This window comes from Xyrauchen texanus, chromosome 35 (assembly GCF_025860055.1).
Source record: "Xyrauchen texanus isolate HMW12.3.18 chromosome 35, RBS_HiC_50CHRs, whole genome shotgun sequence".
NCBI lineage: Eukaryota > Metazoa > Chordata > Actinopteri > Cypriniformes > Catostomidae > Xyrauchen > Xyrauchen texanus.
In genome coordinates, this window is record NC_068310.1 from 39048211 (window position 1) to 39064844 (window position 16634).

The window sequence follows — 16634 nt, forward strand, 5'->3', positions numbered from 1 at the left end:
GGGCTGATAACTGCTGCTCAGTGCAGAATGAGTCACCGTGCTAACAGTATGCCCACTCAAACACACACACACACACACACACACACACACACACACACACATGTACAAACACACACACACACTGCAGAAAGCCAGTTCTCTTTCTCTATCTCTGTCTGTCTCACTCTAAACCTTCTGATTCTTTTCTTCTTTCACTCTTTCAGGCTTTTATTTCTCCTTCCAATCTTTCCTTTCTGACATGTCCGTTGCGCCGACAATAACGTGTGTCACGCCCGGTGCATACAGGGTGTCAGAATGAACCATTATTATCTGATCATTTTCTAAGAGAACAATGTTAATATGTTCGTATCTCTCATTCCACCTTTCTCTTGCGTAGAGCTCCTTTGGCACCAGGAATGGCTTCACACACCAGACTGATCGCCTCCCTGCGGAGACAAAATCACAGAAATATAAGACATAAAGTTAAAATGTGAATATAAGTTTACTCTGATGTAATAAACATTTTATTAAGTAATTTGGGTAACACGTGACATTAATGTTCCATTCATTTATATTTGTTAGTTAATCTATTAAGTATCACGAAAAAACAATGCTATTTTTTAAAGCATTTATTAATAGTTTTTTATGTTAGTTAATAAAAATACAATTGTTCACTTTCAGTTCACGTAGCATAAATGAATATTCTGGTTTCAATACTAGTTAAGTTTACCGACAGCATACTAGCACATTAGGGCGGTCATTAGATACAATTTTTTCATTGCGTTTAATCTAATAATATATTATTAATCGCGATTGATCTCATGATATACGGTTAATCGCGATTAATCTAATAATATACGATTAGTCTTGATTAATCTCATGATATAGGATTGACCACGATTAATCTCATGATATACGATTAATCACAATTAATCTCATGATGTACGATTAATCACAATTAATCTCATGATGTACGATTAATCACAATTGATCTCATGATGTACAGTTAATCGCAATTAATCTAATGATATACGATTAGTCGTGGTTAATCTCATGATATAGGATTGACCACGATTAATCTCATGATATACGATTAATCACAATTAATCTCATGATGTACGATTAATCACAATTAATCTCATGATATACGATTAGTCGTGGTTAATCTCATGATATAGGATTGACCACGATTAATCTCATGATATACGATTAATCACAATTAATCTCATGATGTACGATTAATCACAATTAATCTCATGATGTACGATTAATCACAATTGATCTCATGATGTACAGTTAATCGCAATTAATCTAATGATATACGATTAGTCGTGGTTAATCTCATGATATAGGATTGACCACGATTAATCTCATGATATACGATTAATCACAATTAATCTCATGATGTATGATTAATCACAATTAATCTCATGATGTACGATTAATCACAATTGATCTCATGATGTACAGTTAATCGCAATTAATCTAATGATATACGATTAGTCGTGGTTAATCTCATGATATAGGATTGACCACGATTAATCTCATGATATACGATTAATCACAATTAATCTCATGATATACGATTAATCACAATTAATCTCATGATGTACGATTAATCACAATTAATCTCATGATGTACGATTAATCACAATTGATCTCATGATATACAGTTAATCGCAATTAATCTAATGATATACGATTAGTCGTGGTTAATCTCATGATATACGCTTAGTTGCGGTTAATGTCATGATATACGATTAATCACAATTAATCTCATGATATACGATTAATCACAATTAATCTCATGATATATGATTAATCACAATTAATCTCATGAAATATGATTAATCACAATTAATCTCATGATATGCGATTAATCACAATTAATCTCATGATATACGATTAATCACAATTTATCTCATGAAATATGATTAATCACAATTAATCTCATGATATACGATTAATCACAATTAATCCCATGATATACGATTAATCACAATTGATCTCATGATATACGATTAATCACAATTTATCTCATGACATACACTTAGTTGCGGTTAATCTCATGATATACGATTAATCACAATTAATCTCATGATATACAATTAGTCGCAGTTAATCTCATGATATACGATTAATCACAATTAATCTCATGATATACGATTAGTCGCGGTTAATCTCATGATATACGTTTAGTCACAATTAATCTCATGATATACGATTAATCACAATCAATCTCATGATATACGATTAGTCGCGGTTAATCTCATGATATACGTTTAGTCACAATTAATCTCATGATATACGATTAATCACAATCAATCTCATGATATACGATTAGTCGCGGTTAATCTCATGATATACGATTAATCGCAATTAATCTCATGATATACGATTAATCACAATTTATCTCATGGTATACGATTAGTTGTGATTAATCCCATGATATGCAATTGACCGCGATTAATCTCATGGTGTGCGATTAGTCGCGGTTAATCTCATGCTATACGCTTAGTCGCGGTTAATCTCATGGTTTGCGATTAGTCACGATTGATCTCATGCTGTGTGCTTGGTTGCGGTTAATCTCATGATATACAATTATTCACGGTTAATCTCATGCTATACGACTAGTCACGGTTAATCTCATGATATATGATTAATCGCAATTAATCTCATGATATACGATTAATCACAATTTATCTCATGCTTTACGATTAGTCATGATTAATCCCATGATATAGGATTAGTCGCAGTTAATCTCATGATATACGATTTGTCGCGGTTAATCTCATGATATGCGATTCGTCGCGGTTAATCTCATGATATACGATTAGTCGCGGTTAATCTCATGATGTACGTTTAGTCGCAATTAATCTCATGATATACGATTAATCACAATTGATCTCATGATATACGATTAGTCGCAGTTAATCTCATGATATACGATTAGTCGCGGTTAATCTCATGGTATACGTTTAGTCACAATTAATCTCATGATATACGATTAGTCACAGTTAATCTCATGATATACGATTAATCGCAATTAATCTCATGATATACGATTAGTCATGATTAATCCCATGGTATAGGATTGACCGCGATTAATCTCATGGTATGCGATTAGTCGCGGTTAATCTCATGATATACGGTTAGTCGCGGTTAATCTCATGGTTTGCGATTAGTCGCGATTGATCTCATGCTGTGTGCTTGGTTGCGGTTAACCTCATGATATACGATTAACCTCGATTAATGTCATGATATACGATTAGTCGCGGTTAATCTCATGATATACGATTTTTCGCGGTTAATCTCATGGTTTGCGATTAGTCATGATTGATCTCATGCTGTGTGCTTCGTTGCGGTTAATCTCATGATATGCAATTAGTCATGATTAGTCTCATGATGTTCGATTAGTCGTGATTAGGCTCATGATTATCGATTAGTCGCGGTTAACCTCATGGTATATGATTAATCACGCTTAATCTCATGATATACGATTAGTCCCGGTTAATCTCATGATATACGATTAACCTCGATTGATCTCATGATATACGATTAGTTGTGATTAATCCCATGATTTAGCATTAACCACGATTAATCTCATGACATACGATTAGTTGTGGTTAATCTCATGATATACGATTAGTCGTGGTTAATCTCATGATATACGATTGGTCGCGGTAAATCTCATGATATACAATTAGTCGTGATTAATCCCATGATTTAGGATTGACCACGATTAATCTCATGACATACGATTAGTCGTGGTTAATCTCATGATATTCGATTAGTCGCGTTTAATCTCATGGTTTGCGATTAGTCCCGATTAATCTCATGCTATATACTTGGTTGCGGTTAATCTCATGATATGCGATTAGTCGTGAATGGCCTCATGATGTTCGATTAGTCGCGATTAATCTTATGGTATGCGATTAATCGCGCTTGATCTCATGGTATGCGATTAGTCCCGATTAATCTCATGATGTGCGATTAGTCCCGCTTAATGTCATAATATACGATTAACCTCGATTGATCTCATGATATACGATTACTCACGCTTAATCTCATGATATACGATTAGTCCCGGTTAATCTCATGATATCCGATTAGTCTCGGTTAATCTCATGATATCCGATTAGTCCCGGTTAATCTCATGATATCCGATTAGTCTCGGTTAATCTCATGATATCCGATTAGTCTCGGTTAATCTCATGATATCCGATTAGTCGCGGTTAATCTCATGGTGTGCGATTAGTCGCGGTTAATCTCATGGTGTGCGATTAGTCGCGGTTAATCTCATGGTTTGCGATTAGTCCCAGTTAATCTCAAGATGCACGATTAGTCATGATTTATCTCATGGTATCCGATTAATCACAATTAATCTCTTTATAGTTTACTAAAAGTAGTAAAATCTGACTATATATACTTATTTCCAGTCATAATGCATTTATTTGTTCTTTGGAAAGAACACAATGAAACAAAACAATAAAGTATGTAACCAAAATGCTTTATTAGCGTTATCCAAACTCCACAGAGAAAGAAATTCACTCAAATAGCTCCAATTCGAGTAACATTAAACATTAAACAAGTCTAAGTGGGATGTTAACCGATTGAATTATGTAGTATTCATTGCAATGTGCATTAAACTCTCATTAAATACGAATCAGTCGCAGGCTGTCTTTTCACTTTAGATAATAGGAATGCACATGATTTTGTCAGGACGTCCAGAGCTGCATTGAACTCCATATGAATAGCGCGTCTTGTTCTGCTTTTAGCAGTGGCGCTTCCAATATAAATATAATCAATCCGAACTGTCCGGTGATCATTAGCTGACACAGAATGACTGCATTGACGAGTGGAGAGCACAAAGTCGTAATTACTAGTGGGAAACTTTTGATTTTCCGTGCATGTTTCTTTCAGCTACCCCTTCCACAACAGAGGTGGAGGAGTTTGTGATAGCTGGACATAGAGTTGTACCTTGTGATTTGTGATCGTGTGGTGAAGTCCAGAGATCTCATGGACCGAAGAACTTCAATACAGCCCAAATACTACAAAAAGAAGGACATAAATTGGATTAGAGCAGCTCATAATGACCTTTTCTCCAAAACTACATCGTTATTGCATTTGACTGATAAAATACCAGCATTATAGCCAGGGCTGGACTGGGAAGAGAAATCAGCCCGTGATTTTACATAGCAACTGGCCCAAAGGTTGAGCGGGGGGTGTTCGCTGTCCTTTTCTGCATATCGAGGCACCGTTTTGTGGTCCGTTCTGCATAACGCGGCGGCTCATTTTAGCTTATCGCGGCCCATTCGGCCCGTTTCGCGGCCAACCCACCGGACCCCTCGGTTCTCCCGATGGCCAGTCCGCCCCTGATCGGTCCCAAAGTGTGTCAACCCACCAGGAAAATGCCCGGTATGCCAGATTACCAGTCCAACCCTGCTACTATCAAAACAAACTTTAGCTGTGAGGATCTCATTAAAAGAAACATCAAATCACAATAGACTATTTACTTCAATGCACATTCATTGAATATCCTGCTTTCTAGCAACTTCTACTTACTGAATACAGCACCGTAGCTACAGTATATACTGTATCCTGCTTTCTTTTTTTTAACTCTCCCAGGTCAAAAAATGACCCGAACGCAATAGGAGGGTTAAATACTAATTCAAACAGTGGCCATTTATCTGACACACATGTCAAATAGTAGTTGTAGTCACATGACCTCATCACTTGCATGCAAGTGTAACCAGTCCTGCTCAATCTACTCCATACGGTATTCGAACCGGGGTCTCCGGCATGGGAGGCGGGAACACTAACGAGGAGGCTGAAGGCTACAGCCTCTAGTGTCAGTTGCTAGTGCGCCTCTTGAGGGCAGGGGAGTACGGTTCACACACTGCACAGCTACCTACCAGCTGGCTCCCGTTACACTCACCGCCTAAACCTCACTCCCATCCGGTCACGGCACCAATTTAACCGGTCCTACTCAACCCGCTCTGAGTGGGATTCGAACCGGCGTCAGCTAGCATGGGAGGCTAAAGCCAGTTGCTAGTGTCTCTTGAGGCCAGGGGAGTGCGGTTTACACACTACAGCTGGTTCCCGTTACATAAGTGGCATCCAGGTGTCAAATTTTTTTAAATTTTGCATTTTAATTCAATTAAAAATGTCTTAAATTTGGCAGTTCAATCAACTGTTTATGAAAGGTTTTTAAGTGCAATAGAATGATACTGGGATGCAACAGTCTCTTAATCTGCCTGTCTACAGTCCCATTATGTTAAACACCCACCCACATGCACCGAATTGTAAAACACTCGCGCGTGCGCGCGCACACGCGCACACACACACACACACACACACACACACACACACACACACACACACACACACACACACACAACCTCTGACTAATGTCTCACACACACACACACACACACACGCACACACACACACACACACACACACACACACACACACACACACACACACTCAAACATTTCTTCAGCATGTTTATACTTCTTAAATGCAGCACAAAAGAAGATGTTAAGCAGAATCCTACCTCAGTCACCATTCACTTTCAAAGTATTCCATTTTCCCCCAAAATGTTTTTGGGAAACTCAAACTTTACACAGAACAGTTTAGAAAGTGATTTGATCTTATTAGCATGTATTTTGTTTACGTCTTGTGGCTATATTTTTTAAACAGTATTGTACTGTTTACGGATTGGCCCCATTCACTTCCATTGTAAGTGCCTCACTGTAACCCAGATTTAGGACAGACAAGGGGGGGGTCTGGGTATCTCAGCGTGTATTGACGCTGACTATCACACCTGGAGTCGCGAATTCGAATCCAGGGCGTGCTGAGTGACCCCAGCCAGGTCTCCTTAGCAACCAAATTGGCCCGGTTGCTAGGGAGGGTAGGGTCACATGGGGTAACCTCCTCGTGGTCACTATAATGTGGTTCTCGCTCTCGGTGGGACGTGTGGTGAGTTGTGCATGGATGCCGCGGAGAATAGCGTGAAGCCTCCACACGTGCTACGTCTCCATGGTAACGCGCTCAACAAACCACGTGATAAGATGCGCGGATTGACGGTCTCAGACGCGGAGGCAACTGAGATTCATCCTCCGCCACCCGGATTGAGGCGAGTCACTACGCCACCATGAGGACTTGGGCGTTACACATTGGGGACAAGTCAAAATTAATACAAAAAAACAAAAACAAAAGCATAGGCAGCTGATACGCTTTTATTTCTGCAGCATTTTAAAACACCTGCGCATTGAGGTGTCTGTGGGGAATAAAAGTGTAACTTCAGGAGATGACATCATGCATAAACAGTGACATCACACATCAGCACTTCTATTTTTAGCCGTCTCACCTCGACAATCTCTCAGTGCAGTGTGACTCACTCATTGAGTGTCTCTCTACGACTAACTTCCCTTAACTAAATGAATGACTCACCAGTTTTACCTCACTCGCCGGCAGTGACCCACCTAAGAAACTGTCTTACCGTCACGGGCAAATCAAGCCATGTCCAGTCTAACAACGTCTTTTCCTGAATATACAGTACACCCACTCGCAAAGCATCAGATCAAATGTTTCCCAGAGGAACACTGTAAATTCTGATTAGTAATGTTTACTCACTTATTGTGAGTAAACGTAAGACTTATTGTCTTCATGACTTCAACTGTTTGTTTAATAGAAAGTAAATATAGGATTTTCCCACCAAACTAAGGCCTGAAAGATTATCTACGAATGTATATGAATGTTAATTATTCTAGCTATGCAAGCTCAAATTCAAGCTTTGTTGCATTCTGAAATGTTTCATAGCACAGTTCATAACGTAACGCATGTCCACGTACATATGTATTCACAACGTTGCCACACGGGGCGCTGTAACGAACTCTATCAAAAACGAATTCGCGTACAGACGTTTTTTTTGCATCTTACTGTACATGTGTTCAATAAAAGCATGTTTAGTATTTTAGCGCAACTGGAACACTGTGTTGACCGATCAGCATCCAGAAATGCATCTATCTGCACAATATGCTACTAGTTTCAATATATATTTAGAATAAATGACTGCAAGGAGAGGGACAGTTTTTACATTTGCATTAATGCATTTGGCAGATGCTTTTATCCAAAGCGACTTACAGTGCACTTATTACAGGGACAATCCCCTCAGAGCAACCTGGAGATAAGTGCTTTGCTCTAGGACATTATGGTGGTGGCTGTGGGGATTGAACCAGCAACCTTCTGAGTACCAGTTATGTGCTTTAGCCCACTGCGCCACAACCACTCCGGGGACATAGTTGCACTAATAATTAGTTTATTTTGCACAAGGCAATACATTGTTTTAATTCTATTGGCATATGCAAATTAGCACATATTAATTAGTCAACACCTAATTTGCATATCAATGTGCCGATTATGACGTTATTAGGCTCACTCATTTGACTGTATTCACCTGTAGTGTCTTCATTAAGTAGTACAGTGCAGTAGCCTGTATGGCCATGATATATTGCCTTAGCTAAACTTGAGCTAACTTATTACATTAGCATGTAGCTCATGAGTCATGCATGTTAGCAAGACACGCGTTAACTATATTTGGCATTTGGCTAATTAGCTGTAAAGTCGAGGCACTGGTAGCTTTGTCTTTTGTTCATCACCACTCAACTCCACACAAGCCAAGAGGAAAGGAGCTGGGAGGGACTGCTGTCTGGCTGTCTGTCTGTCTGCCTGTCTGTCTGTCTGCCTGTCTGTCTGCCTGCCTGCCTGTCTGCCTGTCTGTCTCTCTGTCTGCCTGTCTCTCTGTCTGTCTGTCTGCCTGGATGTCTGCCTGTCTGTCTGCCTGTCTCTCTGTCTTTCTGTCTGCCTGTCTGTTTGCTTGTCTGTCTGTCTGTCTGTCTGCCTGTCTGTCTATCTGCCTGGCTGCCTGTCTGTCTGTCTGCCTGTCTGTCTGTCTGTCTGTCTGCCTGCCTGCCTGTCTGTCTGTCTGCCTGTCTGTCTGCCTGTCTGTCTGCCTGCCTGCCTGCCTGTCTGTCTGTCTGCCTGTCTCTCTGTCTGTCTGTCTGCCTGGATGTCTGCCTGTCTGTCTGCCTGGCTGTCTTTCTGCCTGTCTGGCTTTCTGCCTGTCTGTCTGTCTGTCTGCCTGTCTCTCTGTCTGTCTGCCTGGCTGCCTGTCTGTCTGCCTGTCTGTCTATCTGCCTGGCTGCCTGTCTGTCTGTCTGCCTGTCTGTCTGTCTTCCTGGCTGCCTGTCTGTCTGTCTGGCTGTCTTTCTGCCTGTCTGGCTTTCTGCCTGTCTGGCTTTCTGCCTGTCTGTCTGCCTGTCTCTCTGTCTGTCTGCCTGGCTGCCTGTCTGTCTGTCTGTCTGTCTGCCTGTCTGTCTGTCTGCCTGTCTGTCTGCCTGGCTGTCTTTATGTCTGTCTGCCTGCCTGTCTGTCTGCCTGGCTGCCTGTCTGTCTGTCTGGCTGCCTGTCTGTCTGTCTGTCTGCCTGTCTGGCTGCCTGTCTGTCTGTCTGTCTGTCTGCCTGCCTGTCTGGCTGTCTGCCTGTCTGTCTGGCTGTCTGTCTGTCTGCCTGTCTGCTAAAAACACACAGGTGAACTGGGGACAGACACAGACAATTCATCCATACAACATCACATCAGAGTAAATTAAAACACTTCGCTTGTCCTGGGTCGGCAAGAGGGTGATTCCCAGCGGCCAACGAAGTCACACAAGGATAATATTCAGTCCGTGTCCTTTGGTGCTGTCTGACACCAGTGACCAGTGTCATGCACAATAGCCATATTACAGCAAGTAACCTAATGACATTTGTCGTAATGTTCTCCCTCCGAGCGGCGGTTCCGGCGACGCTAAAGCAGAGGCGGCCCTAACTCAGCATCCTCAAACTCACTCACTGAATGTCTGAAGTCTTTATTCTGGCCAAGCCCTGACCAAAAAGCTGGCTCAATATATTTGGGGAAAGTCTGTGTTTAGAGAGGCAGCCCGCCCAGTCAATAACAGCAGCTGTGAAATGGAGCATGGTGTGCATGTGCATTTAATCACAGGGTCGTTCAATACATGAACTGTAAAGAGTAACACATATTAAGCCCTGCAAAGAAACGGCCAACAGTGTTGAAGCCGCCAACTTTTCCCATCTAATGCTCACATAAACCCAACAAACTCATGCAAAGAGCTACAAATACTCCACTTTTGGCGCAACATCCTTCAGATTCCTTCTGTTCAGTATGTTTAGTATGTGCTTTGACGAACTGATGCTGTTGTGTCGACAATTCGTGTTTTGCCTCTACTGACGATTCAGAGGGGAGAAAAGTTGCTCGAAACCGAGCAGTGGTGGACGAAGTACACATACCATGTACTTGAGTTAAGTAAAGATACTCAAGGTAAAATATTACTTAAGTAAAAGTAGAAGTGCTGCCTTTAAAAATTCACTTGAGTAAAAGTACAAAAGTATTTGCCTTCAAATGTACTTAAGTATCCAAGTACTATGATTTTTTATGGCCATAATGTCCTATTATAATTTGTCACAAGACTCTTGCTTAACTCAGTCTACATGAAGACTAATGTCAGTCTTGGCACACCAATCTATTAATAATATGACATTAATTAGTCAGATGTGTGTGTATATATATATATATATATATATATATATATATATATATATATATATATATATATATATATATATTTGAATTGAATACATTTTTTGTGTGTTTAATTTTGGAGGGAAGGGACTGTTCCCATAAGGTATAATACATTTACAGTATTTACTGTATATATTTTTCTCGAGCGTCTATGGTCATAATTATTAACATCCTAATGTTATGATACATTCACATAAACCTGCACAATGCCATTAAATATAAATATATACACACACACACACACACACACACACACACACACACACACACACACACACACACACACACACACACATACATAGAATATATATATATATTCTATGTTATGAGAGCAGCCAATTTCCCTCCAAAATTAAACACAAAAACGTATTAATGCAGTGTTTCTGCTACTCTCCAGAAAAACAATGCTATTATATGCAAGTCATTTTAGTGTCAACATAATAAGCAATGTACATTATGCGTCAATATTTACCGATAATTGCTGCAATAATAGCTGCTGCTCTCTGCCCCGCTTAAAATCATTGGCAACGCAATTTGTTTGGAACTATTGAGAGTTACACGAATCACGTGACCCCGCGGCGGCGAGATCACTGTCGCAACCGTCTATGTTCGCAACTCTCATATTTAACGGCTCTGGGGTGCGTTTCCCGTACAACAACGTAACTTAAGGCTCCACTACCGTAGTACGATGCACTGTTGAAGAAATCAACTTGCTAGTCACGACTGTTTCCCAAAACCGTGTTGTCGCAAATTGGTTGTTCAACCACGTTGGTTAATGATGTCTCACATGTGGTGGATTAAAAACTACTTTTAATGAATCTGTTCGAATTAATGCTAGATGTTTTGCTATAAATTACGGACATGTCATCTGAGGACTATCTCATATTTTTCTCAGTTATTTGCTTTATTTCCAGATTCAATCATAGGCTCGTTCTTACGCACTAGAGCACGTTCACACATGCGCACTCTTCAAAAACGGTGCTTTAAATCTATTGACAAACTAAAAGACATAAAGGACATTTGTATGTCTTCTAAATAAAAGATACTGATTGTACTGAATGTCATCTTGCTTATTTGGCTCAAGATAATAATTTATTAAGCCCACATGTTATAATAACAAGAAACTCTGCTTCTAACCACAGGTCGAGAGCTGTCGTTCCAACCACACAACTCTGCGATGCTGTTTGCGAATGTTTCGGGAAACACCGACTCGTTGAACTATGATGATAACGACGGAACTTGCTACCATAGTTGGCTAACGATGCTTTTGGGAAACGCACCCCTGGTTCGCGCTTAGTAGATGCCGCCAAGGCAAGTTCAAAACAAAGCGCGCGCGCTGTACTGTGATTGGTGGCTCGTTTGACCAGTTACATTTTTATCCACTCATAAATAAAAAGGAACGACTGATTTTGAAAATGTAGTAGAGTAAAAAGTAAGATATTTGACTTTGAAATGTAGTGGAGTTAAAATAAATGTCTCCCCATATTTAAATACTTCAGTAAAGTACAGATACACAAAAAAGCTACTTAAGTACAGTAACAAATTACATTTACTTCGTTACTGTCCACCACTGAAACCGAGTCACCTTTAGCTCAACGGGGCCTCGAACATGCATGAACATAAACACACTAGATGGTATATGGTAAATGGTCTGCACTTATATAGCTCTTTTTATTAACCTTAGAGGTTACCAAAGCGCTTTACACTGTGTCCCAATCACCCATTCTCACACACACTCATACACCAATGGCGGCAGAGCTGCCATGCAAGGCGCTAGCCTGCCACTGAGGGCAACTTGGGGTTCAGTGACTTGCCCAAGGACACTTCGGCATGTGGAGTCGTGTGGGCCGGGAATCGAACCGCCAACCTTGCGATTGGCAGCCGACCCGCTCTACCACCTGAGCCACAGCCGCCCCTTCGATAGTACATTTCAAATGTGTGATACTCGTCGATCTGAGGTCAACACACAATATGCTTCATCTATGATGCGTGACCACCTCAGTCACCATTCACTTTCATTATAAGGTGCCTGTGCAAATGGCTGATGTATACATGTAACAATAGCGTGAGGTCATACTAACAGTCTCATGAATGCATGTGGACAAAAAATGACAGATCTGTCCTGAGCCGCGTCACGCTCCCTAGAGACAATACAGTAACAGAACTGTAGCCGGAAACAACATCCCTATAGTCTGGCAGCTGGTCGCCGTGGTTACATGCACTTCCCTTTTGATGTGATAAACTTGCAATTCATTTGAATAGATCAAATCTGTGCAGGTATGAGAACAAATAAATAGTCGCACAGATGCCCGCTTGGCTGAAGTGCGATTTACAGAAACAGAGAGAGAGAGAATTTGGGGATACTGATATAGAGACCGCGGTATATTAATGATGTTTTTTGGCTTGGATGACCGCAAGTATAGAGTCTGAGAGTCTTCAGTATATACTGGGCAACACTATAGATGTGTGGTAGAGATATTTGCGTGACTATCAGTTGGCAGGACTGCTTTACATTATTCACACATGCAAACAAAGAATAATATATTAATACAGAAACTGATGTGCAGTCACTGGTGTGCGTCTATTGGCTAACCAGTTCAAATGTGCCTTTTCTAATGGTGCTTTTGAGGTCAGTTGTGTGTTTGCTGTGGTCATTGGTAAGCTTCTTTCCAGCTGCACTATTCCAAAACATACACATAATCCCTTTGTACCAGCACATGCATGGGAAGGTTGCATATTCTACCTTTAAGCTGCGATAATCCCTCTATTTCAGATGAACAAACTGAGGGTGTGAAAGGAAAAGCAAAGGAGACAGAGGGGATTCGGTGAGTCTTACCTTAACGACGTACATCACTCCAGGTCCAGATATCTTCTCATTGGAGTGCAGCCATCCACGAGATGGCTTATTCACCAGTGCCCCGCAGCCTGCGGCACCCGTTCCGCCCGTGCCAGCCAGGTTCCAGCTCTCTCCGCCGGGCTGAGACTCTTCCATCCTCCCCTTCTTCCCCGAGCTTACGGAGAACGGCTCCAGCAAGGTGTGAGGAGCTCCGGAGGTGGCCGATGAGCACGAGCTGCCCCCACTGGCCGCTGGGAGGGCGGACGAGCTGGGGCTGCTTGAGCCACCTCCCCCCGCTCCTCCCTGGAGCTTGGACACGGCCAGGTCTTTGACGGCAGACGGCAGGCCCTTGATGCCGAGCAGTCCCGAAGAGTTGGCGAATTTGAGGTTGGAGACTTTGTTGATGAGGGTGCACAAGGTAGTGCCGGACTCATCCGCGGAGTCAGAGGGCAAGACCTCGGCTGGCGGGGCGTACGGAGGGACGCCCACTGGTGGCGTCGGCGGGACGGCCGTGACCTTCGCGTTCATGGAGAGACCGTGCAGAAGTTCATCAACGGACGTCACTGACTCATTCCGGAATCGGTTGTATTTAGCACGGTGAAGCATTCCACTCGGTATGCCGGACTAAGCGCGAACGGACACATCCAACTCCCGGAGGACCGTCCGCTCGCTTGGCATGCTGAAGCCGAGAAACCGTCCTCACGGGCGGACGCGAATGCCTGCTCACTGGGCTCGGGGTAAAGAGAGCAGCAGGCTATTGCTGCGGACGCTGCCGTCAGAAAAATCCACCGCTGCTGAAACCACAAAACACGGAATCCATGGAGACAAGAGCGCGACAAGAGACAAGCAGTGCGGGGTCGGTCCTCTACAGAGATAGAGGGCCAGATATGGCAGAGAGAGAGAGACAGGGCTCTAGTGAGAAGATGTCTCTCTCTCTCTCTGCATCCTGGCAGATCCCCGTATATGCATGACTCACTCGAGAGAGAGAGAGAGAGAGAGAGAGAGAGAGAGAGAGAGAGAGAGACTCTTCTCAACAAAAGACTCACTGAACACTGCAGAACACTTTCTGTTACAGGAAAAAACTCCCACTAAAAGCTCAGTAGAACCAATCAATTCTCAAAATGTACCCTGTCCGTCGGAACGCCTTCCGGTTTCATTCAGTCCACGTGAAAACGAATGATGTGAACTGAAATGGTCGCCTAGCTTATATGTTATCTTTCCTAGCTCAGGCAATCCATCAATTACACAAATAGCACTTGATCAAAGCTTAGAATGAGGCTGAGAACAAATACCAACACAAATATGCAACGTAGCTTGGAAAAGAGGTGGCGTTCAATGAAAGAAATCACGTTAAGATAGTGAAGACAACAAGACAGAATAAAACTTGTGTTGTTGTCAATGGCGATCACTGATTCCAAGGACATGCTACCATCATGATTTTACGTTTCATAAAGGTGCCCTATTAAACGGGACCCATTTCATGAACAAATAATCGACCAAATTAGATACTGAACACAGTAAAAATGTCATCTAATGCAAATACATCCACCTTTCGCCTTCCACCTGGACGATCGGGTACATTCTGCTTTGCAAATATATTGCCATTGTTCAGATATAAAGCAAAAGACAAACACGGTTTTATCTCTTTGTTCGTCACGTCCGTTCTTCCTTACATACTACAAGACATCGCCATAACTCCATCTCCCCGTTCCACACTCAAAGTCTTCGCACAGGAGGCAAAACAAGGCGAGCTGTGCTCCTGAATGAGCTTTCTTGAATAATTAAACATCTCTTTCAAACACACCACGTCCAGATGCAATCTCGCTATCTCGCTGTCCGGGTTTGGCGGAGATCGAAGCATAAATAGTGATGTCAGACCTCCCTGCCTCATTAAAAAGCAGCCAACGGGATGAAGCCTGTGACATTAAGGCAGCAAAAAAGCAGCCATTCATGGAAAAATGTCCAGAGCCCGGAGCTTGTGTCAGTGGAGTGTCAGAGTCATTCACAACATTTCTGTAACGCTGCGGCTAACGCACTGCAGTCCCTCGTCTTGCTTTCCTGCTCGCCTGCTCGCCTGCAATATGAAAAAATGAAGAAAAGACAGAAAGAAAGAGATAGAGCTGAGAGCAAGGGTTGGTCTTCTCCGATGAGACAAAAGCAAACAAACAAAGGTACGAGTCCTTTTTGCTCTTCGGTGTCACGGCGATGCAGGATGATGCTGAGGAGAGATGCTGCTGAAAATGATTTGGACTGGCTGTGAATGGAGAGGCAGACGGGCATACTGACGTTTCTGTGAATGAAGTGAGGCCTCGGCAGCTTTCTGCATGGCAATCCCTCGGGATGGAGCGGGAACGGCCAATCAGAGAAGAGCAGGATGACTCATTCAGGGTAGGCTGTCTGAATAGTGGGGCAAACCACTTGAATCACAGGTGATGGGAGAAACCATTCACATCCAAGATCTATGAATACTACATAAAAGCCTTGAATCTATGGTACCTGCTACTGAAAAGTCTTCTAATGTGATGCTTGGGAGATACTGCATGTTTTGGAAAAGCATGATAATTATAAAGGGAAATTGAAAGGGGGGTAATTCTCTGATTAACTGGCCCCTCACTGCATCCCGAGAACAGAGTTTGTACATTCATATAAATGAACAGAGATCAAAGAACATGAATCCTGAACTGAATCACATGAATTATAAACTGAGTACTATCTGCATCGGACATATTTTGTGTGTTTACTGTATACTGACAATTGCTATGTGGTTGCTTGTTTTTACTTTTTTAAAACGAGAAGAAATTGAGAAGCTGAAAGACATAAGATACCATTATCATTATATTTATATGCTTAAAAACCAGAACAATTATATTTGCCCATTGGGTAAGAAAAATAAACTTGCTTTCATTTTAAATCATTTTTTTTTATAAGCATAAACATTACAACATTTTGTTAGATTTCTCTGAAAACAAGTCAAAATATCTTATTTTAAGAATATTTAGATATTCTTATTTTGGGGTGTTTTGGGTGGTTGTCAGAGCAATGTTGTGCGGTTGCTAGGTTGTTGTTGTGCAGTTGCTAAGGTGTTCTGATTGGTTGCTAGGTGGTTGCTAGTGTGTTCTGAGTGGTTTCTATGCGATGGATAAGGTGTATAGAGTGGTTATTAGCACAATGCAA

At 41.7% G+C, this 16634-nt stretch overlaps 1 protein-coding gene across 2 annotated transcripts in view; it reads right to left on the reverse strand.

The window, feature by feature from the left end:
• Positions 1 to 15770, reverse strand: part of LOC127628901 (SHC-transforming protein 3-like) — a 31976-nt gene extending 16206 nt beyond the window's left edge. The window contains exons 1-4 of one of the 2 annotated variants that reach the window (XM_052105868.1): positions 15134 to 15770; positions 13461 to 14251; positions 4960 to 5030; positions 362 to 425 (exon numbers count right to left, since the gene is read on the reverse strand). In XM_052105868.1, the coding sequence (XP_051961828.1) occupies positions 362 to 425; positions 4960 to 5030; positions 13461 to 14066 (741 nt within the window). In that variant the 5' untranslated portion in view covers positions 14067 to 14251; positions 15134 to 15770. Of the gene's footprint in view, positions 1 to 361; positions 426 to 4959; positions 5031 to 13460 lie in introns of both variants that reach the window. The other variant, XM_052105867.1, reaches the window with a different exon arrangement.
• Positions 15771 to 16634: the final 864 nt, after the last annotated feature.